The sequence below is a fragment of the Malaya genurostris genome, chromosome 2 (assembly GCF_030247185.1).
Source record: "Malaya genurostris strain Urasoe2022 chromosome 2, Malgen_1.1, whole genome shotgun sequence".
Taxonomy (NCBI): domain Eukaryota; kingdom Metazoa; phylum Arthropoda; class Insecta; order Diptera; family Culicidae; genus Malaya; species Malaya genurostris.
This window is the reverse complement of record NC_080571.1, coordinates 81,830,272-81,855,250: the sequence shown is the minus strand read 5'-3', so window position 1 is coordinate 81,855,250 and position 24,979 is coordinate 81,830,272. Positions and strand designations below refer to the sequence as shown.

Sequence of the window (24,979 nt, the reverse complement as noted above, 5' to 3'; positions counted from 1 at the left end):
ACGTGTTTTTCTGGCGTGCCGAACGGCATTAGATATTGGTTTGCATTCTAAGGAGACAATTCATTCTTACTTGATTTTCAAAACCGGGAGACTTCAACTTAAAACTTTGATCACATACGAGAATCAACTGGTTACGTTGCGAGATATCCGCCAAAACCTTTTTTAATTCATCTAATGATGTAATGATGCCTTTCTAATATTACTTATATTTCCAAAAATGTCACTAGAAGATTCTGTCAGGAAATTTTTTTTCAATCTTAAATAAAATAAGAAACTTTCTTTGGGTATAAACTAACATAACCTTTTCAATTTGTAAACTGTTATGTCAACAAGTTAATAAGAATTTTCTTTATTTTGCATCATTGCATTAAATAATTAAACACACTTTACCCTATAGTTCTGCAACCGGAAGTCAAACCCGGATGAAATTAAACGGCAACTTATGAGACTACAGGAACTTTTATTTGAGTCTAAGCTTAGGGAAATCGATCGAATCATCTCTGAGAAAATTGAATTGACTTGAGCATAGCTGAAGTCGGTTCATTTAGTAAGTATCTAATATAGCCTACGAATTAAATTAGTTTTGCGCGAAATCTAAAAGAATTTTACCTTTTTTGCATCGTCGCTCTGAATAACGGTGTGCAATTTTTAACACACTTCACCCTATGGAAGCATGACGAAATCCAATGTTTTTTATTTTATGAGTGACATTATTTAACACATACTAACACACGTACATACACACACAGACATTGCTCAGCTTGATAAATTGTGTCAAATGATATAGAACACTTAGCCTTCTAGGCTAATTTTCACTGGTCAATTTTTCAAATGATTGCATAAACTTTCTATATGAGAAAGTCAATAAGTGTACGTTTATAACAAAGCATCGTTATCATGATTTTGTGATAATACTAACAAGTTGATACAAGTTGAATAAAAGATTTACAGATTACATATTTTTCACCTGAAAAATATAGATTTAAATTTGGCAACCATGCACGCAATACGAAATTGAACAAAGCACGCTGCGAACGGATCAAAGCCGGTGGTGTTTTCTTTTTCCGTACCGCACGTACCGACGCATACCCGTTTTGCATCGTCATTTTGAATGACGATTTGAATGTTTTGACACTCATCGCTCTATAGTTTCGAAACCGATGAAAAAAATTAGTGACATTATACATACACAGGCATTTTGTGATCCCGACGAACTGAGTCTAATGGTATAGGACACTCGGTTGTAAAGTCGATTTTCCACAGCGATTACTATTTGCTATTTGCTTTACCTTCGCGTACTTTTGGTGGTTCCTAAGATCTGTTTTTGTTCCGCTCCCAGCCTTTCTGGGTGTTGACACACATGTATCTAAAGATTTAATATCGTTATGGACAGTGCTTGCAGAAAAACAAAGTTTGCAAGTTTTCCGACTGACAGATCCGGATTTTCATTGCGATCGCACTCGTTCTTTTTTGGACGCCATATTCGATATAAAAGTTTGTCGTATCATCAAAATTTGATTTTTAACGATGAGCTTACATACGTTTATCAAACTGCGAAATAATTCACGCTTTGATGAAGTATTTCCAAAAATACGTATTTAGAGGTGTCCAGATATTGTCGCGAACAAGCCTTATTGCACAGAAATGCAATGCCTAGAACAAAAACTCTTTTTAATCCACCTAGTGGTGTAATGATGCCTTTCTCATATTACTTATATTTTCAAAAACATCACTAGAAGATTCTGTCAATTTTTTTTAAACTGGAATAAAATCAAAAACTTTCTACCATAACACATGGATCAATAAGTTCCGAGACTAACAATGGAAACAACATTTTTTTTGCAAATTTTTTTTTATTCATCAACCTTTTAGGGTGATACAATGGTTCCAACGTTTTTCCTATTTTTCAATACCATGTTTATAAAAAAATTATCTTTCACTTCAAAATAAGCTTCAGTTTCAGCGATGACCTCCTCATTTGAGCCAAATCTTTTTCCCCGGAGCATTTTTTTAAGATCAGCAAAGAGCCAGTAGTCACTGGGGGCTAAATCTGGCGAGTATAGGGGGTGGGGAAGCAGATCAAAGCCCAATTCGTTCAATTTCGCCATTGTTTTCATCGACTTGTGACAGGGTGCATTTTTGTTCCATCGAAAGCAATCGCGGCACCCACTTGGAAAAAACCTTTTTCATGCTCAATTTTTCATGAAGGATAGTAAATACACTTCCATATGATATATGTGTCATCTCAGCAATCTCACGGAGCTTCACTTTACGATCTTTCATTATAATTTTTGTCACTTCACTCACATTTTCCGGTGTAACGGCTTCTACAGTTCCGTTCCACGTCATTTTCACGTCATTTGTGTCGGTACGACCACATTTAAACTCGGCGAACCACCGACAAATCGTGGCTTTTGATGGACAAGAGTCCGGATAACATTTTTCAATCCATTGTTTCGCTTGCACGGTGTTTTCACCCATTAAAAAACAATGTTTTATCAAAACACGAAACTCGGTTTTTTCCATTTTCCATACAAACTACAAAACGACTTTACTCCAACCTCGATAACTCAGCTGTTTCTGGTCGGATCGACTTGAAATTTTGACCCGTTTCAAGCAAAGGTTAGTACTCTAGAAAGACGTGGTTACTGGTTTACTACGAGCGCCATCTCTGCTTTAGTCTCGGGACTTATTGATCCATGTGTTAACCTTTTCCATTTGTAAACAGTTTTGTCAAGTTAATGTGCTAAACCTGCACACTATACAAAATTGAACAAAGCACGCTGTGTGCTAGGCGATGGTATTTTCTTCTTCCTCCGTACCTGCACGTACCGATGCGTACCGGCTTTGCATCATTTTGTATGATAGTTTGAAAGTTTTGACACTCATTGCCCTCTAATTGCGGAACCGGAAATCGAATCTGGATAAAATTGCGCAGTTTCTTTTAAGTCAATTAGTGCTTTAATTTGAATCAAGATTTGTGAAAATCGGTTCAGTCGTTGCTGTGAAATCAAAGTGAGTTCCGTTTTTGAAGTTTTTCTTCACTATTATAGATACTTCTGGAAGCAGAAACTGGGGATTAATAGTTCCAAAGTAGATTTATACATCGACTAACTAACAAGGTCTGCCAACTAGATGAATTTACCAGTTTTCATGTTTTATAAAAATTTACACCTAGTTGACCCAGCACCCAGAAAAGATGTTCATGAAAATGAAAATTTTTCACTTATCGCGCTGTAATACCGGAGCCGGAAGTCGGGTTTGGTTTCGGGAACTTTTAAATAAATTTCAATACCTCTATTTGCATCTTAGTTTGTGAAAATCGGTTGAGACATTTCCGAGAAAATTGAGTGCGCATTTTTCATAGATTTGCACATATTATCTTGTAATTCCGTAACCGGAAGTCGAATAAAGATAAAATTCAATAGCAAGCAATGGGAACATAAGATCTTTCATTTGAATCTGAGTTGGTGAAAATCGGTTCAGCCATCTCTGAGAAAATCGAGTGACATTATTTGTCACATCCACACAGACATTTTGTGATCTCCACGAACTCAATCGAATGATATATGACACTCGGCCCTCCGAGCCTCCGTCCAAAAGTCGATTTTCACAGCGATTGCATAGCCTATGTATATTAGTTGTCAATCAACTTTTTACTACAATGATTTTCTTCGAACTTTGAAACTAATAGAAGTTAAATGTTTTGCAAGTAGTATCAACTTTACGTCTGCTCGGCGGCTTATGTTAAACGGCTAGGTGGCATAACAGTTTAGCATAAACTGTTATGCAAAGATGAGTCGAATACGAAACTTAAAGATAAAGAAAATCGGTTATGTGCCCTAAGCACTCAAAAAACACTAACTCCTCAATATCTCATGAGGTTTTCCAACTAAGAAGTGTTCTTCGACGAGATACACTGTAAAATTCATCGATAGTTTCCCGAGTAGAGTGTGAGATTAAGAAGAAAACTCAATTTGATGTTGTGCTGTTCGTATATATCGATTACTTAATTTGCTATCGTTTTGGTCGTTTTAACGGTTAACACTCCTAATACCAAGCCTAAAAAAGTTACGCGAAGCACCAAGCCTCAAAAAAAGTTGGAACGGTAACTTTGAGCTATCATAGCTCAGTTGTTACTTGACCAATTTCGATAGATTTTACACCCTCGAATTTTGTAAAGTTTGAAGATTATTTTAAGTATATCATTATTGACGATCGTTCAGGAAAAACTAATGAAAAGCTGATTTTTCCCGTTCCAAGTTTTTTTTTCAAGCTCAAAACGTGCCCTATCTGCATTCATGCGGCACCTGCACCGCGAATCGGATATTGAGAACCTCAACTTTACAGAGTCATAACTTTTTTTGCTAGTCAACCGATCTTCAAAATTTGTTCACCATTGGAAAGGTACTACTTCCAGAAATAAAATGCACTGAAAAAAACTAAAAATAGAGTTGTCTACCCAAAAGTTATAATGAAAACTGTACATAGATGACCTAAGAAAAAATGAGAGTTTTTACAATGATCGTAAATATCTTGAAATTCAAAGCGATGACCTATAGATTTTACACATCATTCGATTGCTAGTGATACCAGCTACAATTTTCGCTCAACTACCATTCCTGCACAATCAAAAGAAAACATTAAAAAATCGATGAATTTATAAATATATATGAAATTTTCATTTCTTTTCACATGTTTGTATATAACTCAAAAATGAAAGCGATGACAAATACATTTTTTTGAATCAAAATATTGGAATCATTACCAGAAACAATGTATTGATGATCAAAATTATATATCCGTTCAAAGAAGCTCAAGAAATTTGGTACAAATACAGAGAATTTCTTTTATTGGGAAAATTTTGCCAAACAAAATCTAATCAAAATTTTTAAATTTTATAACATATATTTTTTTATTATTTTAGTTCGAAATTTATTATGAACAAAATTTACAAAAAAAAAACTGAAAGTTGGATTTCACTGAAAATTTAAAAAAATTTAGTAAATAACCTAAAATTCTAAAAATAGTTATATTTTTGTATTGGACAAACGATCCTAACAATTTTTTTTGCACAACCCAAACGCAACTGATAACTACTAAAATTCTGATTTTGTTGTAGGTTTGCCGTAGAGTCTCAAAAAATAGGTAAAAGATCGGAAATTTTAAAATTTCCGAGTTTAATTGCATTGCACAGTGATCCGGATCCACAATTTAGGGGGACAAAAACATTTGTGGCTTAACCTTATACTATAGAGCTATGATGTCTTCAAAACAAATTATCAGTGAAGATAAGCCATATCTCGATGTACATGGTATTAGGGTGGCTCTTATTATTAAGGTGATTCAAAACTTATTTTCCGGATGTATTGAGATATAGGACTGCATTCTTCGGCAAAATTGTAGATAAACTTATATCGAGCAGCTTTGCTGAGGACACCATAGTAGTATCTGCAACGGTTTTAGTGTTACAGCTATTTTTAAAGAGCAACTTAGGGTGTTTCTCAAAAAATCAGATTTTTCGTTCTAGCATTTATATTTTTCTCGTTTCGTATAAGTATCTTTGAACATCTTTTAGAGTTTGTTAAAACCAATTTTTTAATGACTGGCGTATTCAGGTAGCGTTTTCTGAACCGAAGTTATGAGCAAAACTAGTTCAAAAACAGGTTATTTTTAAACTGCTAGGGTAACAGAGGTATTTTGGCCCACTTTAGGATTGATTTTATTTTGGCCCACTTTGTAAAAATATCCACCAAATGTTGTAATATCTTTGAAAAACCCTTCCGCCATAGGTTATTTAATGTGATTAGCTTCAAATGGATGCAACATGGGTTACTTAACATCGATTAAATCCATAAAGTTTGTTGGGTGGGCCAAAATATATGAAGTGGCCAAAATACCTCTGTTACCCTATATCTAACATTGATGCAAACGAAAAAAATCCGTTTCTTGTGCTTGAAACAAAATATTTTCGAGCATGTTTATAAAAAAGGCGGAGGAGATATTTTTAAAAAAAATTTTAAAATATGTTCAAACATTGAGTTTTTTCTTTGAAAAATATTCGTATCATGTAAGTCATTTATTAACTATATAAGAAAATAAGGTATTTTTGTTCTAAAGTGTTAAATTAATTCAAGTGCATATTCGGGAAGAAATCGTTCTGCATTCTTCGGGGAATGCAGAGTGGTGTCGCTTTTGTTAAATCTCTAAGGCCTCTCGGTGGTTGGAGGTTTTATCAACCGCATTTTGGCACCTGCAGATCGTTCAGCATCCTTTCGGGGATGCAGGACGATTTATTTCTTTATGTTTTGTGCTGTTTTCCCACCTCACCCAATTCCCAATTCCCTTCCATGTTCTTTTTATCCTTCCATTCCCATCCCTGAGAAGCTACGGCAAGGCACGAATCTCCAAATAACTAGCGGAACATGCCACTTGAGCCAATTAGTTATGATAACATAGGTGTAAAAAGCATTCAAACGAAGAGGTTGTTTTTTCGAGACGAAGACAACTGTAAGCTGCAAATAGATTGGTTGGTTGGTGCTTATCGCAAAGGCTGCTGCATAGCTAATATTCGGGGCGATTCCAGTTTCATAAGTACCTGAAATAGTGGAACTCACTTCACTGAGAAAGATGGCCTAACCGATTTGAGAACTGTTTCATTTTGTAGGTCCCGGGTTGGCGGTTCAGGGTATAGGGCACTGGTCTTTTACAAGCCAGTTGTCGTATGTTCGAGCCCCGACCTGGAAGGATTCATAGTGTCAGTAGGATCCATAGTACTAGCCAAGCAATGACTCTGTACACTAAGAATCGGCTGCGAAGTCTGTTGAAACAGAAAGGCCAAATTCCACAAATGGAATGTAATGTCAGGACATTGCTTTTTCATTTTGTAGGTTACACTAGTTCATGCACTAGCTTTCATGTTTTTCAAAAATCAAACAAAACTGTTTGAAGAATACATTTTTTATATATGAATAAGAGAGATATGAGAAAGGCATCATTACACAACTAGGTGGATAAAAAAAAGTTTTACTTAATTTCGTGTGCTTTTTTGTGCTAAATTCGGAATTATATTTTTTCTGAATTGTTTAGTAATAGAAAATTCATATAATTTTCGAATTCTATACATTCCGAAATAATTCTAAGTTTGTGATATTTAAATGTTATTATTCTATCGATTATAATTGAAGTCGTTTAGGATAGCGAAAAATTTAAGATATATGTTTTTGTTCTTAATTGCTTGTAAAACAAAAATCAAGCAATATTTTTTTTTTTAATTGTAGTTGGTTTCTTTTGCCATGGGTTAGTATATGAAATTCATATAGTTCTACGTTCTATTTCTTATTGTACAAAGCCATTAAAATAATTTTATATTTTTGTGTTGTCACAAAATTTATTTTATTAATGAAAAACAAATTCTACGTCTCTTTCAAACAGATGAAATCAAAACGGATTCCAATATTTTCACTTCGATTTGCAGAAACGTTGGAAAGCAATATATTTTTCGAAATTTTGAAATTTCCTATCTTCTACCGATTTTTTGAGATTTATGGAAAATCTAAAACAAAAAAACCTAATTTTAGTAGTTATCAATTCCGTTTGGGTTGGGCATGAAAATTGTTTAGATCTTTTGTCCAATTCCATAATTATTTTTAGAGTTTAGGTATATTTACCAAAATTTTTAAGATTATCAGTGAAATCCAAGTTTCAGTTTTCTTGTAAATTTTGTTCATAATAAATTTCCAACTAAAATAATAAAAAAATATATGTCATAAAATTTCAAAGTTTTGATTTGTTTTTTTTTTGCAAAATTTTCCCAATAATAGAAATTCTCTGTATTTGTACCAAATTTCTTGAGCTTCTTTGAACGGATATATAATTTTGTTCATCAATACATTGGTAATGATTCCAATATTTTGAATCAAAAAAATGTATATGTCATCGCTTTAATTTTTGAGTTATATACAAACATGTGAAAAAAAAATGAAAAATTCATATATATTTATAAATTTATCGATTTTTTAATGTTTTCTTTTGATTGTGCAGGAATGGTAGTTGAGCGAAAATTGTAGCTGGTATCACTAGCAATCGAATGATGTATAAAAATATATTAGTCATCGCTTTGAATTTCGAGATATTTACGATCATTGTAAAAAGTTTCATCTTTTCTAAGGTCATCTATGTACAGTTTTCATTATAACTTTGGGTAGACAACCCTATTTTTAGTTTTTTTCAGTGCATTCTATTTGTGGAAGTAGTACCTTTCCAATGGTGAACAAATTTTGAAGATCGGTTTACTAACAACAAAGTTATGACTCGGTAAAGTTGAAGTATTCAATATTTTCTATGCGACGTTTATGCCACAGGAAAGAAAATTGGAAAGCAGATAGGGCATATTGGGCGCGTGAAAAAAACTTGGAACGGGAAAAATCAAATTTTCATTGATTTTTCTTTACCAATCAACTCCTACAAAGTTTTTTAATCAATCTACGAACTTCACAAAATTCGAGGGTGTAAAATTTATTGAGGTTCGTTGAAAAACAGCTGAGCTATGACAGCTCAAAGTTACCGTTCCAACTTTTTTCAGGCTTGGTATTTGGAGTGTTAAAAGATCAAAATTGAAAGCAAAAAAAATGCTGTGTGACATCAAACTGGAAACTAGTTTTGCTCTTAGTGAAAGCACATTGAAAATTTAATATGATGTAGATTTTCTCGAAATGACACGTTACGAGCATAATTTAAAAATAGAACAGCCAAAAAAGGTCCGGGATAGTATACATTTAGGCGATATTACTCGCAAGCAAGAAAAAAGATTTTATACAATCTCCATATTAGTCGCAATCAAGAAAAAAGTTTTCATGCAATCTTTACACTACCGCGGAGAGAATCCCGGTTTCGAACTTAGGTGTTTTGGAATGCGAACTTTTTGCGATTGCTATGGACTGTAAGTGCTAGCTATCAGGAGATGGAAAATGTTCGGTTATATGACAAGTAGTGTTATTTCACAAAGTTGTATGCAGGTAGTGTCTGTCAGTGCACACTCGTTGCGTCGCTTCCATCCCGCATCCACCGTGAATAGCAGTGTGGCTATTTGAGCACAGTATAAAAATGTTCTCTTTGTCCTTCTCATATCCAAAGATGTAGCATTCAAACATTATAACATTAAATTGAGTTATCTACTTGATCTCAAACAACTCGCACATGTAATCACTTTGAAATACGAATTTAGAGGCTCTGAAGACCGAACGTTTTGCAGTGAAGTCTTCTACAGCACAGGGAACGTGAATCCGACAAAAAGGTATCCCAGACAATTTGTTCTTTCGACTATTTGGGACAATGAACGATTATATCTGACCACAGATAGAACCAGAATTTCTTCAGTTTATTTAGTTCTTTCTTATAATTTACGATCATTTGATGCAGAATTAGTCCTGTGACTCAAAATTATGAAGTTTCTTTGAAAAAGTGTATTAAAGTTCCAAGGTCTATTAGATGATTGATAAAATACTTCTCATAGTATCTAGCGTTAGTGAGTATTTGAAGTTCTAAGCATTTATAACTAGGAATGCGAATTGTTTTAAAGAGTGTCTTCGACACAGTTTGTGGTAGTCTAGGAATAGACAAATTAAACATATATTTTCTTGGTGGCCACTAAAGTATTATTAAGAATTAGCTCTTGGTTCTGAAATCTGAGACATTCAATATTCGATGTTCGAACTTCGTAAACAATTAATTTTTTCATACTGTTGGATATAAAGTTATGGATATTTCCAGAACGGCTTTGGCGAGTAGATTATTTTCGCCATCCAGGTCCCCGATTTCTGGATGCACTGAAAATAATGGTCTAAAAACTTTTGAATGAACTTCGCAACGTCGTATGATTACAAATATCGAAACATTTTTTTTTAACTAAACGCAAAAATTGTTACAGGATCGGATACTTAACGCATCTAGAAGGAAATCGATGACGTCAAATATATTTCTCATATCAAATTCTGAAATAAGCTTCTACGGCAGACGATCAGCGAGATGGGAATACCAAAGCCACTATTCAGATTGACCTGCTTCAGACAAACGTGGTAACGATGATCGCCAACTTATCTAATGCCTCACAGACGTGTGGTTTGACACCAATATTCTCGTGGTTAAAAAGAAAGAGCATTATTTGCGTAAAAGTTGAAAAAATGTTGAAAAAAATCGTTCATTCGCGGTTATGGTTGCGGTCAACTGCAAGATCCTGGCAGGATGTCAAAGCATTTTTGTAAAATGCAACAAAGGATTGAAACAATAATTCTTCCATTGAAACTTAACTTTGTATTTTTGTGCTGCCATTTGACATTTACTCTATTCCAATGGATTCACTAAGTTGTTGATTTTAATATTTTCATTTTTTGAGTTTCACAAAACTTTTGCCTTTAAACAGCAAAATGATAACACAATGTGATATTAATTGAAAATTTGATGAGCCTATATCATATTAGGATTTCAATCTGATGTTGCTACCATAATCAAATATCAATTTGTTCAAATTTTGATGTTAGACTTTACTCGGGTTTGGTTTGGTATTTCGCGCATATTCCCTTGAAGTGCAACCAGTTAGGCGCAAGTCCATTCGTATTTTGGTTTCATGAAATTGATCAATGAACCAAATAGAGGTAAACTGGTCTTCGTGTTAGAGCGCTGACACGAATGCAATTCATATAAATGAATTTTTTATATGGTCTTTGTCATAATAGTTTGATTGCTTCCAGCAATTAATTATTCAGTGAGAAAGATCAATTAAACAAACACGAATATGTATGATTCCAATTTAATTTACCATGTTCGAGCTCCCTACAATTAAATTCTACCAGGATACTGATCGTAACCATAGATATATGCAGCGACATGGGTACTAGATTTCACGCTGTGTCATATAATGAATCCACTTCAAGTGAAACAAACTACACTCGATGTGATAACTCTGTTTGTACAAGCCTTCTTCGCTGAAGAAGAAACAAAACTTAAAACAATACCCATAAATATTGGTTGAGCATCGGTTTTGACACATACGAGTTGCGCGGCAGCTCTATGCAATATATCTAGTACCTAGGATAAAAGCTATTTGTCCCTTCGGTGCGGTACCCTCTCTTTGCGTGACGCACAAAAAGGATGGAGCACTTGTCTCCGACGCACGTTTTAAGTGCAATTTAGTGCGGCTGCAATGCCATTTTGAGACATGCGACAAACCGGCAGGCAAAGGGTTAAACGCTTATTTAAGGAAGATAACGAGACCATTTGAGAATCCCGTTTGAACGGATTTCAATTGCTCGGATAAAATATTTCTTTTCACTGTTGCTAACGACATTCGGGAGCGCGTGTAGCGGAACCTTTATCGATACTTCGTGATGTTTTTGAGCCATTAGGACGAGTCAACAACACACTTCAACTATCGAAACTAGCTCGTAAGTAAGTGTGGAATCTTTCCCAGGAGCACATCCTTTAGATTTATGTTAGTGCGATGCAGGTAAAGGAAGCAATATATTTGGCCACGATAGACAACGAAAAAAAAATCGAACTAGGAACGAAAGGAGTGCACACAGCCGGATAGGCGATCGATCATCCTAATCCTTTGCTAGGGCAGGCTACAGTCAATTTTAGTTTGGACGTTGATAACTTATTCCAACACCAGTTAATTAGGAATGATTTATCACAGGGTCACTGTTTGATTTCTGTTACCGGTCAGCCTTTTCGAACAGATGCAAAAGTTTCCCATGAATCTTGAATTTTGCATAGAACATGATTCCTAGAATTGATATGGTGACTTCGGAAATATCTTCTTATTAATCTGACTAGACGTTCTTCGGAATTCTCGGCGATCTACGCAAGGTGAAAACAAAAAGGAGCAAGGAAAATAACGACGCTAATGTAAACGAATTGCAACTCGGTCAGGCTTTATAAGAACAATAAAATTTGTATATTTTACAATCGCTTCTTCAGAAACAAATTGTTCATCGCATCAATTAATCTACTGCCATCCAAAAACTTCTTCAAAACCTGTGGAATCTTCGAGCAGCATGATTTATGGTGCGCATTACTTCCTTTTCCTTAGATAAATATTCTTCCAGATTTCAGCTTTCGGCGAACCCCGAGTGAACAGGTTGAAATATTGTTTCATAACGAAGCTTAACGCAACCGGCCCAAGATCCGAAACCGGAGGAACCGGTAGGCCGAGAATTCGTCTTATCTCAGGCATCGCGATTGGAAGTATTGCTTGCTGCTGGTGGTGCTAATTTTACTTTCAATCATTTCAATCCAGCAGCCAGACCAGATTCAGACACGGGGAGCTGCTGCCCTACGGTACTCCGGCTGGAAATGCAACGAAATAAAGCTGATGTTTTTTTACTTCCAGGATGCTACTTGGTGGCCGAAAGTAGCAAGTGATTACCGTTCCGCGGGAGCCGGAAGGCAACCGTGTCCGCGTCCGATCGATCGTTTATCACGAACCTTTCAATGTCAAGGTTTCCGTCGTTTGGGATTTAGTCATGCAATGCAGGCAGAATATTTACGGTGCCGGTTTATGTCGCTGTGGCGCCGTGTAATTGAAGGAAAAATGCAAATTTCACTTACCGAACTCAACAGGATGTTCTTACGGGTTTACGACACAGCAGCTGAGGGCAAAATTTATTTTGATGACTGGATTTAAAATCTCGCCAACGTCCAGCAGATCTGGCTGGATAGCTCAGCATTTGCTTTCTTTTTTATCCACCAGCTGAAAGCATTAATCATTGATAATTTTTTCAGACGAAGAAATGACCGGTTTTTGCAGGTTTTGAACTTCTTTACGCAAGTGAATAGCAAGATATTGTAGCACAGCGAAATTCGTTTTGAACCTGAAAGCTAAATTTTCTAAAGATCAAATAATGTGCGTAGAGCATAAAATATTTTCTATCAACGACTCCCAAAAGTATAAAACTTAATTTTATCTAGCACGTCATCTAAGTTTTATTCAATTAGATGTTTGTGCCAAGTGCATGTCACTTTTTCTTATTTTTACGTTTCGTCTTCTACTCATCAGGGCATTAGCCATTCATATTGAACTGCTAATGTCACCAAACATAAACCGTGAGGCGAACGTAAAGTTAATGTTATCACCCTCATTCTTGTATGCGGCCGTATGCGATACGTTCGAAAGTGTGCCAAATTCGTATTACCGCTTACGTTCGAATCAATCACACTTTCAAAAATCGTACATGCATAAGAACAACGTCAATCTAACTTGAAACCATCAGTTCTGGAACAGGCTTAAGTTTTAATTAAAAATATTTGTTATTTGACTTGTTTTTTTTCGCTGATTTTGTATCATCATGCTTGTTTACGCCCGTATCGACTATTCGACGAACGCATTTTTTCGAACGAATGCGAACAAGCCATTCGAATGTGTACGAACGTGTTCCTTGTGCAAAAGAAGGGTCGGCATCGTAGGTAATTTTCTAGGAAGATTCCAAGCATCAAAGATGTGGCAAATGCAACATAATAAATTAATATCGTACTCAAGATCAATTTTATTCACGTCAGTAAATAAAATTTTGGAATTGAATTTCAAACAAAAGCATTGAAAATAGCAGCCCGATCTGTAGCAGTGAAGTAAAATTTCATTCAATTCAATTGAAACTGAATGTGGAACACATTGACGATCTCTCTACTGCGGTAAACTTCACACTCTAACACACACAACGTTCGCTGACGTACCGAACCGGCAGCATTCAGTTATTCAATCGATTCTCTTCAAATCAAAGCTCATTTATCCACCGTCAGTTGATCTCTTGAAGTAACAAAATATCTCTTTCAATAGCGTGAGAGCGGTCTTCAAATGAGGTTCATGTAAACAGTCGAATTGGTTTATGATAATAGATCAAAGACAAACCAGATAGCTGAAATATTTATTACAGAATACACATAAATTAATTGTTTCCTCCTTCAGTTTTCATTTTTAATACTTTACTTCCTTTATAATTCTATTCATTCGAACTTGCTTACTACCAGGAGTGAAGACAATGAAGTAGCTGAACTACTTGGCACTTGAAACTGAACAAGCGAAACTTCAAATGACTAGATACGATTATTCAACTAACGATTAATTCTGAGAGCTTCACTTGAAAATGGCAGTAAAAGTCAAATGAATTAGTAGGGATATGCTGACGGTCAGTGACCATAAATCTCATTTTCAGATTATATTATCCGATTGAAAATGAAATTCTACCGCGCTGATCAATAGTATCTGCGAAAAATATGTTGCATTTTGCTTGCAATTTGTCATGTTTTCGATAGTCTACATATTTATTACATTGGTAAAATCATGCATTTTATTTAAAATAAAGCATGTTTACCCATGGCGTATTTTCCATAAGGTACCTAATAGATGTAGAATTTGATGAGTGAATACTTGGAACTGCGCATATATTTGAAGGCTTGCAAGAAAGAAAAAAAACAGCATTTTACTATGACTGCTACGCTTTCTAAATGCTTTATTCAAAACACAAATTTATGATTCGATTGCAATTCTCCTTTAGATTCGAAAATATATTTTTTTTTTTGAACTCGATTAAACTTTTTTCAATGTGTTCGAACGGTTGATTCGCAACATTAAACTGACGAATTGAAACCACGGCATTTTGTCTATTCGTATTTGAATATTTTGTGGCAAACGAGTCGCGTTCGAATTCATTCGAGTGAAACCGAAACTGGCTTAGCTCTACGAAACCAACAACTTATTTGCATGGCCAATCGGTATTACGCGAATTCTGTGTACGAAAATTACGAAACTGAAACACAACTCAATTTTTCTTCTCTACAGTTCAAAAGGCAAATCCCCTAGATTGTCTTCCAGCACATCAATCTTCTAAGGAATCTGTACATCGAAAATTGTCGTCAATCGCAGTACATGCATCTCAACCCGTAGAATCATACTAATCTGAAATAATTCTATCTGTGGATTAACGAAAGCACATATGTAATTTATTAGTTTTTAATACCAATGTGCATTATCAAGATTCAATCTAGAACTTAGTAACAATTACATGAAAAAATTGTAACTATTACATAAAATTCTGGTTAAAAAGTAAGATCAGTTGAGAGTAATTTTGGAGTACAATTTAAATGAACTTCGTGTAAATTTCACAAAATTATTCTATAGAATCTACAAAAAAAATCACGTGAGGATTACGTGATACAAATGTGAACTAAGAGTTCATGAGTTCATTATGTGTCACTTATACTTCACATACGTATTACAAGAAAAGTTTTATGTATAAAAAACTCACATACGTTTTCACGTAGCATTGAAGTGAGGGTTTTTCAGAGTGTACACTTTCAAAGCTCGTTTTGAAGTTGCTATTTAATTGTGGAATTGTTGCTATTTAATTGTGGAAGGGTTATGGCTAACATTTCTGGTTCGAGAGATGTAACACATGGATCAATAAGTCCCGAGACAAAAGCAGAGATGGCGCTCGTAGTAAACCAGTAACCACGTCTTTCTAGAGTACTAACCTTTGCTTGAATCGGGTCAAAATTTTAAGTCGATCCGACCAGAAACAGCTGAGTTATCGAGGTTGGAGTAAAGTCGTTTTGTAGTTTGTTTAAAAAATGGAAAAAAACCGAGTTTCGTGTTTAGATAAAACATTGTTTTTTAATGGGTAAAAACACCGTGCAAGCGCACATGCAGAGAAAAAAATCCTTTTTCATCAAGACAATGCATCCTGCCACAAGTCGATGAAAACAATGGCAAAATTGAACGAATTGGGCTTTGATCTGCTTCCCCACCCCCCATACTCGCCAGATTTAGTCCCCAGTGACTACTGACTCTTTGCTGATCTTAAAAAAATGCTCCAGGGAAAAAGATTTGGCTCAAATGAGGAGGTCATCGCTGAAACTGAAGCTTATTTTGAAGCGAAAGATAAATTTTTTTATAAACATGGTATTGAAAAATTGGAAAAACGTTGGAACCATTGTATCACCCTAAAAGGTGATTATGTTGATGAATAAAAAAAAATGTTGCAAAAAAAATTTTGTTTCCATTGTTAGTCTCGGGACTTATTGATCCATGTGTTAATGTTGTATGTGATGTAAACGATTTAATGCAACAAAATTTCTCGGAGATGAAACATTGAGTTTGAAAGTCTTAAGGTACGATTACATTAGCCAGTTTATCTGCACAAACTTGTGCAGTTTGACTGCAAGCAGTCAAAATCGGCTTGACTGACTATTTAAATTGCATGAGACAGACATTATCACACACTTTAGGTGGATTAAGAAGGGGTTTTATTAGTTTTAAGTTTTGTCTTCGACTCATCAGTGCATTGGCATTGCGCTACCTATCGGTACAACATAAACAAGGAATCGGCAACCAAGTTTCTTTCTTTCGGCACTTCAGCAAAGACCTAACACTTCGGTGCAAAAGGCCGCTAGGTGGCTTCAGCAGTTCAATATAAACTGCTACTGAACCGATGAGTCGAAACGTAAAAAAATAAATTTAAAAAAATTGAGGATTTTCCAAATTTCAAACCGAATGTTAAAATATTTGAAACTCGTTTTTTTTGTGTCGTGTAAACCAGACAAACATCAATATTGAAAACCGAAATTATTTTCAGCTTTGTTGAGTTTATTATAAATATTAAAAAATGCCTCTAAAAGCTGATATCCAGCTCCATATCAAGTGTCATATAATTTTCGCTAATTCAAAATTGGATTGGCTATTGTCTGTGGAGTGTTCTCTTGCGGAATGATACCAAAGAGGTGGAACTAAAAACTTAACCCCGCACCGGCTGTGCAAAGTTTGAGCATGTACGTATTTCTGCTCATTCATGTTACGTTCTAAGTTGTATTTCATACCACTCAGTGCAGTTAGTGGCGGGTTCGAGTTCTTACAATTTTTTTTATGCAAATTGTCATTTATCCATTACAAAAGAAATCATTGAGGCTATCAAATGTCCGAATTAGCAATATTCTAGCTAATCGTAACCTTCTTTCTCATTTCATGAAAATAATTGCACATAAATATTATATGACCGGTATGTATTTTTATTTTAAATTTATTTGAAATGTCTAACATTTATGATTATAGTTTATTCTTAAAAACTGATTACCAGTTATACAGTGTAGACATAACTACAGTGTAGACATTCAAAGTAATATAGGGTAGAAAATTGGAGTTACGAGTTTTGAAAGAAATACATTCTTCAAGTAACGCATTTCCGGATCATGATTAATTTTCATGGGAGAAGACTTATTGCTTATAGTTTCATGAGAAGTTTAAATGATTGGTTTCATGATTTTCTAATCATGACAGCAGTAACGGATTTTTTCCCGTGTAAGCTGAATACTGGTACAATCACTCCTCATCTTCACTCCTCTATAACAGAAGAATTGCACATTATTTTCATATAAAACTTTCTGATATAGATTCGCAGTACCGAACTCCACCATTCGTTAATTGTAAGTGGGGTACTAAACAAAATGATGTGGTGTTGACTTATGAGCCGACTATTGATAAAACTATTAAACGAATGCAGTGTTCATGTAAAAGTTAATGGACACAATATTTAAAAGAATGGTAACTTGAATTTTCGAATGCCCAAGAATTACTCATTTTGTCTTCCGGTTTTTTTAACAATATTAAACTAACTAGAGATTGTGAGAGAAGAAAGAATATGAAAAATGTGGAACCATAGTACTCAAGGGAAAGTAAGAAGATAAAGATATGAAGATTTGAAGATAAAGTGCGGAAAGATTCGACGTAACAAGGTTCATTTAAGTAAGAAGAAGGTTTCTCGTATCTAAACTTTTACCTTCTACCAGAGGAGTCGAACTTAGCGATGCGAAACATCCGAGTCTCTGATATGTCAAAAATTTACTAAATAATTACTGACTGACTAGAAGTCATAAATTAAAAGTAAAAATAAAGTTTTATCGCTAAATTGGTAATCGAAATTTTTTCTTGTGATTGTCACGCTACGAACATTCATCAAACACGATTAAATAATATCACCAGACTAGCGAGAAGTGACGAACTACAAGTCGCGAGGGCAGCTTTTGTAAATTTGTGGAATCAATTTAAAGTAGTCATTTTAGTTATTTTTGCTTCACTCTTTATTCCATATGTCGAAACCATAGTTTGAGAGAGATCAACAATCGCTATTCGATGCACTGACTCAAAAGATGATATGGCGATCGGTGTATTCGCTTAATTTTTGCGTAACAAAAGCTTTTAACATATTCTTAATTTTTTTTTATGAATTCATCGCAGCCAAGTAATCAGTAAAATAATGGAAAGATACATTAACAGCATAAGACGTTTGACAATTCTACTGTCCAAAAACATAAATTCAAAAAAAATCGGGCGAGATGAAGTTCGACGGGTCAGCTAGTAATATTGATAAAAGTGTCGCCTTTCTTTAAAATCGTCATGATGTTATATATTGTTGACTTGCTGAGAATATCGTTGTTGCACGGATATAAGAATTCTCTCTTCTATTTGTTTATTTCAGCAGGGAATAGAAGAATGAGAGAAGGAACAAAATGCGTCACCTGTCCTTGACTGAGTATACAGATACTTGGTCATAGAACTATCGAGTATCTCATTTCACAGACACTTTGACCGTACCGATTGGATGATTTTAGTCAGTCTGTCAAGGTCATTTGACATGACTGACAATTTGCAGCTCTGATTCGACTTGATTGCATCATGCCTGTTACCTTTGTTTGGAATATATTCAATAATAGATACAAAAAAAAACAATATTCTATTCAAGGATAGCAAAATAGATGTAACAACATGCATTCTTGTGATTATGATGAGTTGTTATTTTTAGAATAATTTAACTTAAATTATTGTAGTATGTAAAATAGATGCTTCGACGAAGACAGTCTAATGTATGTTGGTTTATGAAGTAAATGTTTTTTTTCTTCTAACAAAAAAAAACTATTTGGAAAAAAATGATTCGAAATTTTAAACAATGTGGAAACAATCACGAGCTCTGGAACATTAAACAAACAACTCATAATACAAGTTTCGCTCTGAAGAATCTTAGAGGTCGGAATAAACCAAACTAATTACGAAGCACCATATGTTCTTCTGGAGGACATCGAACTTATTTTTTATAACCTAATGCATGTGTCATCGACTTCTGTTTGCGAACCTTGCTAATATGCCCGATATCCTACATCTTCATCCCGAAGAAGCATTATCAGCATCTGTTTGCAAATTTTAGTCTAATTTACGAGCCAACAGTGCGGAAAAGAAATCCAAGCTAGTCCAAAACTAATTTCGTTTCGTTTTTTCCGTTTTCCCTTTTCACAGGATGAGGTCACCGATAAGGCCATAAAACTAACGGCCCGCGAACGCCGCTTCATCAAGTTCGCCTCGGTCGAGTTCGACGGTCAAATCTACATGACACCGCAAGACTTTTTGGAATCGGTAGTTGAACAGGAGCCAAGACGTAAGCAAAACGAGAATGTGAATGAGAATACACTGTTTTATCCTACGCAGGCGGCATTGAGTCAAGCGCCGAACTGATAAGGACCTACAACACAGTCCTGGTCAGCCGCGGCCCTGAGGCGCTACCACAGAAGGATTTTCCCCTTTTAATGTTCTGCCGGCAATCGTCCGAACAGTTTACTATCAAATCCCATCCCCGGCATCCATCTGGAAGCCATTACTGTTGGCTGAAATGACCGTTGCAGAGGGTCTCTGCCCTGCCCAAGGCAGAGGCTCTCAGCAAAGATAACACTTTTAATTTCTGAAAACAAGTTACCTAATCGCAACTTGCTTCTCGCACCAACGAAAGATAACTTGCTAGTTTTTGTTTTCCTGTGCCGCCCATCACTGATGAAACTTTTTCATTTTTGGTTTTCGGTATCCGATTCCGTGGACCTTTCGACTCGTAGCAAGACTCAAACGAAAAGCGCTAACTCCGGACGAGGTACAAAAGCTGAAAGACGGCACACCGCAGCTGAAGCACGGATCATCGCAGCTCTTTCGCAGTTTACGTGATAAGGGTAAGTATCTGATGATTGGATCAGTTTTCGATTTGAGCTTTATGGCTTCAATGGCATAAACATTTGCCTTGCCACAACAAAGGTTGGTGAAGATATGGGAATTGCTATCGGCGTCACTTCTAGTCCAAGTTCCTCGAAAATTAATAATTGTAAGAGTTTTCCCATTACAGGAATCATATCTTATACCGAGTACTTGTTCTTGCTGTCTGTTCTAACAAGTAAGTAAAGCTGCCATTTTGTGAACTTGAACCAAATATCGAGAGATTAATATGTTTGTTTCAGAACCACATTCTGGATTCCGAATTGCCTTCAACATGTTCGATACGGATGGAAATCAACGCGTGGACAAAGATGAGTTCCTAGTGGTAAGTAAATACCGTGTTTTCGCGTTGACTAAGCAAATTTATTCGGTATTCAAATTGAACAAAAAATATTCAAAGTTTGCAATCGCTGTTCGATGTCAAAAAATATTCCAATCAGGACACTTATCTCTTTCTTTAAGGTATCATCAAATTATTATTGATTATATTTTAAATTATTTTTTTTTTTCGTTCGTTTTTTGACGTTTTCTACTTTTCCTGTACTGTTCGAATGTGGTTTTGTTTTTGCCTCGGCACATGCCTCATATCTGCACCACAACCACCACCACCACCTTCGCCACCGCAATTTTCTTTCGTTCTAAACAGATTCGTCAGCTACTTGGAGGATCACTCAAGGATCGTGACCTAGATGATGCGACTAGAAAAGCTGTGAGATCAAACAATATTCGTATGCTGCTTCACTAACGAACAACACACATACATATGTTCTCACTGTAGCAACTGCTATTTGTTTGTGTCTACTACGAAATCGACAGCTTTTAAACAAACACTTGCCTGGAGCCGCATTTGAATTTATGCAGGATCATTCAACAACCAAGTGGCACTAATGTGTCATTTTGTTCTAACTGTCACCTAATAAAGATGAAAAAACCTCTTCCTTTACTCTGAGATCAACGCGTATGATTTGTCTCTCACAGAGCGATTAACGATTTCACATCGTCTTCGCTACTTCAGAATTTGAAAAATCAGCAGAAAACATAACTTCTCCGGTAATAATTTTATGAACTTAAATCGAACGATGCACAGTGGGAAAAATTCTATGAAAACCCACAAAGAATTCTGTATCTCATGAACTAATGTAAAAATATCCAAGGAATTCAATGGAATGGTTTACAATGGCCGCACGAATCGCAATCCTGCTCGTTTTACCCCAAATGTACAGCAGTTTTGGGGTTTCCTATAACATTCGCTCTGTAACTGGAAAAGAAGTCGAGTGCGGTTTTCTGGAATAGCATACTTTCATGTGAAAAAGTCTGGAGAATCGAATGGAAGAACCCACACTGGCCGCACGAAACGTTTTGGTGGCTATTTTACCCCAATTCCTCCATTTCATGAAATCATTACTGTAAATCGTCCTTAAATCTTGGTAAAACTTCTTGCAAGTTTGCTCAATCTAGATTATCTTATGTAAAAAAGTCTGGAGAATCGAATGGGAGAACCTACACTTGCCGCACGAAACGTTTTGATGACTATTTTACCCCAGTTCCTTCAATATGTGAAATTTTCATCTAATTCACCCTTGAGTCTTAAGCGAACCACGTTGAAAGCATACGAAAACTATCTTATATTATGTAAAAAAAGTCTGAAGAACCGAATGGAAGAACCTACACTGGTCGCATGAAACGTTCTGGTGACTATTTTACCCCATTTCTCCATTTCGTGATATCTTATTGTAAAACGTCCTTAATTATCAAAAAAAAAAACGAAACCCTGATTTTTTTTTAATTTAATTTTTTTGGTTCATTTTGAAATTCTTGAGAAAAAAAATCAAATTTTTTTTTCAGTGTGTATTTTTTTAGTGTGCCCTATTGATTCCCTACAACTTCTTACTGGACGCCATTTTTGTACGATGAACGGTTTCCGAATTACAACGAGTCCCGTAAACTGTTTTAGCTGTAACTTCTTCATTTTTCAAAAGGCACGTAGGTTTTAATAACAGCTTTAAAACAAAATTATCAAAAATAAATTAAAACCATGCTTTTTTTATTTAACTTTTTCGGACAATTTTGTAATTATTGAGAGAAAAAACCAAATTTTTTTTCAGTGTATATTTTTTTTTAGAGTGCCCGATCGATTCTTACAACTTCTTCTTAAACGCCATTTTTGTACAATTAACGGTTTCCGAGTTACAACGATTTTAAAAAAGCAATTTTCGTGATATGCAAAAATACATACGCCCTTTTTAAAAATCAGTCGTGAGTCGGATTGACCTATCCATCGCACAGTGATGCCACTCCATACAAAAGTTGGCAAAAACCATAAATACGTCGATAAACGTCAGCTGGATGATTTTTTTTTAATAATTTGAGGTCTCTAAATATATTTCCATCTTGACAATGTATGAAAAAATATTCGATCCATCCTACAAGTGACATGATGCACCGATCGCTATAAACCGGAAAATGGCGACTTTTTAAATGAATTAAATTGTGTATTTTTATTTATTTCGTGATTGATTAGGAGGATTACTGTTTCAAATAATGATTGAACCTGTGTGGAAAATGAATACACTGAGAAAAAAAAACTATTTCCTCATATCTTGAAAACATCAATTTTCTCCAGAAGGGCTTGTCTTAATATTTTTATTTTCTGATATGTTGTAACATACAACTGATGTAGTTTATTGCACTATGATTAAAGATGGAAGAGTAACAATAAAAAAAGTTTTTTTTTCTGTTTTTGACAAAAATATTAAGTTTCGGAAAATGCTCTGCATTTTGCATTTTTTTAGTTTTTCGACTTTATGAAAGAACACAAACACAAGTACCAAATAAAATATGGTTGAATATTACCGCTTTACTAATAATAGTGGGTTTTTATTATGTTAAAGTATCTTATTAAACTATGTAAAATGAAAAATGACGAAAAAATGACGCTGAACAAACATGCATAAAGTGGATTCCGTGGTTCAAATTTCGGAATTTTTATATGGACTACAAGAAAGTTCCGGACAACAGAAAAAGTGCATGTGGTGGAATCAACTGGGCGCTATATATTATGAGCTACTCAAATTTGGAAACACCATCAGTGGTTCCATATACATATTACACTTGCTGCGTTTGGACAGAGCATTGCATGAAAAACGAACTCAATATGAAGATGTTCATGGCATAGTATTTTTGCTTCATGACAATGCAAGACTCCATGTTTCGAAAGTTGTAAAAGCTTTTATTTTGTAATTTTTTATCAGACATTGTCAAATACGGTTGCCATTTGCTCCAATCCATGGCGCATAACTTGTCAGGTCAGTTTCAAAAACTACGACACCACCAAAAATTGGATCGATTCATTTGTCGAATCTGAGGAAAAGAAATTTTTCAAGCCTGGCATCCGAGTCTTACCAGAAAGATGACACAAAGTGGTATATATCCATGGACTATACTTTGAAAAACGGTACTGCAATGATACTCTAACTAAAAATCATGAAACTTAGCAGAAAAAATGCTACTAATTTATTCCAACACCTGATATTATAAATAGATTCATATAACGACATTTCTATAGGTGTTTTATGTTATGTATGTTATAAATATTCTGTTTTTATTTGTCATATAGCCGTTTATATAAATTTTACTCGCACCGACTTTATTTACAAAAGTATAGCCCTTGTCTTTGTGATTTTTATTGTCGACCCCGCCAACAATCGAAAATAACCTTTAGAGTGCAGAGATGTGCAGGATCGCATAGTGGTTTTTGAAAAGTAGAGAAAAAATGCTATAAAATCAAATACTATTGAACAGTGGCAGCCCTTACCTACCTATGTAGAACTCTAATCGCAAAACATCATCATTGCGCCATATATTATTTCTTATTCAGAAACTTTTATACTTTAAACTGTAATCCTTTGCTTATCTGAGAATTCAAAAAAAATAATATAGTGCAGGAAAAAAATAAATTTATTTTTTAGATTTCTTCCACCTTGGCATCACTGTGCATCGGTTCAAAACTTATGGTTTGCCATACTGATGCCATGTGCAAAGTTTCATCCAAATTGGAGAAGGTCGATTCTGATTTTGTCACTTTTTCGTCTACTCATTCCTGGAATTGCTCCCCTTGAACTAATGTATCACACGGGGCACGGTCGAATTGTCGATTCCCAATTGTTTTGCGATCCATTTATTGAGCTGGTCCGGATTATTCACCAGCGCACCCAGAATTTTTTTATTGAAATACTTCTCGTTTGGAAGTCATCTCGAGAGCCGCTTGACGAAATTTTGCATTTGCATAAAATCTATACTATATAGGACTAAATTAAAGACTACTCGAAAACAATGAATATTTTTAGGAATTAAAAAAATTATAGGTGGAGTCCCCGACGAAATTTTTGATTATATAGTCGTTTGTTAGAAATTATCCATTTTATAATTGACTCAAATATCTAGTGAAAAAAGTTTTCATATTATAGGGGAGATCGGGGCTAAACCCAACACTTTTTGGAAATTGAAAAAAAAACATCTATTTCAACTAGGTTTTTCCCAAGTTATCTCTACCGTTGTGTAGATTCAACCTTCAGCTAAAATTCCCAATGTGTGATTTGGAAAATATACAGTCGCGCAGAAGTGGACAACCCAAAATCCAATATTACTGACACCGCGGAGCTAAACCAGACTATAAAGCTTCACACAAAAATTAAGAACTAATGGGACGTTTAGCCCCGTGTCCTATGTAGGGGGGGATATTTTATAGCTTTGGGTAATAAAACTTTATTCATACAAACGCAAATTGTACCATTATGCGCTACCTCCAGGTACTTAGTTACTTTAGAAGATTCGTTAGAGACATACCATTTTTAGGTGAGATTCAAATATCTTTCTTGATAAATACCAAAACCAGTAGTCGAATCGTCG

The 24,979-nt window shown here is 35.1% G+C and overlaps 1 protein-coding gene across 4 annotated transcripts in view; it reads left to right on the top strand.

Moving 5' to 3' along the window:
- Positions 1-24,979, top strand: part of LOC131430940 (calcium uptake protein 3, mitochondrial) — a 229,629-nt gene that overhangs the window by 168,621 nt on the left and 36,029 nt on the right. For 2 of the 4 annotated variants that reach the window (XM_058596240.1, XM_058596238.1), the window contains exons 2-6: positions 19,334-19,472; positions 19,921-20,031; positions 20,202-20,249; positions 20,314-20,396; positions 20,718-20,780. In XM_058596240.1, the coding sequence (XP_058452223.1) occupies positions 19,334-19,472; positions 19,921-20,031; positions 20,202-20,249; positions 20,314-20,396; positions 20,718-20,780 (444 nt within the window). The remainder of the gene's footprint in view (positions 1-19,333; positions 19,473-19,920; positions 20,032-20,201; positions 20,250-20,313; positions 20,397-20,717; positions 20,781-24,979) is intronic. The other 2 variants (XM_058596241.1, XM_058596239.1) reach the window with 1 other exon arrangement.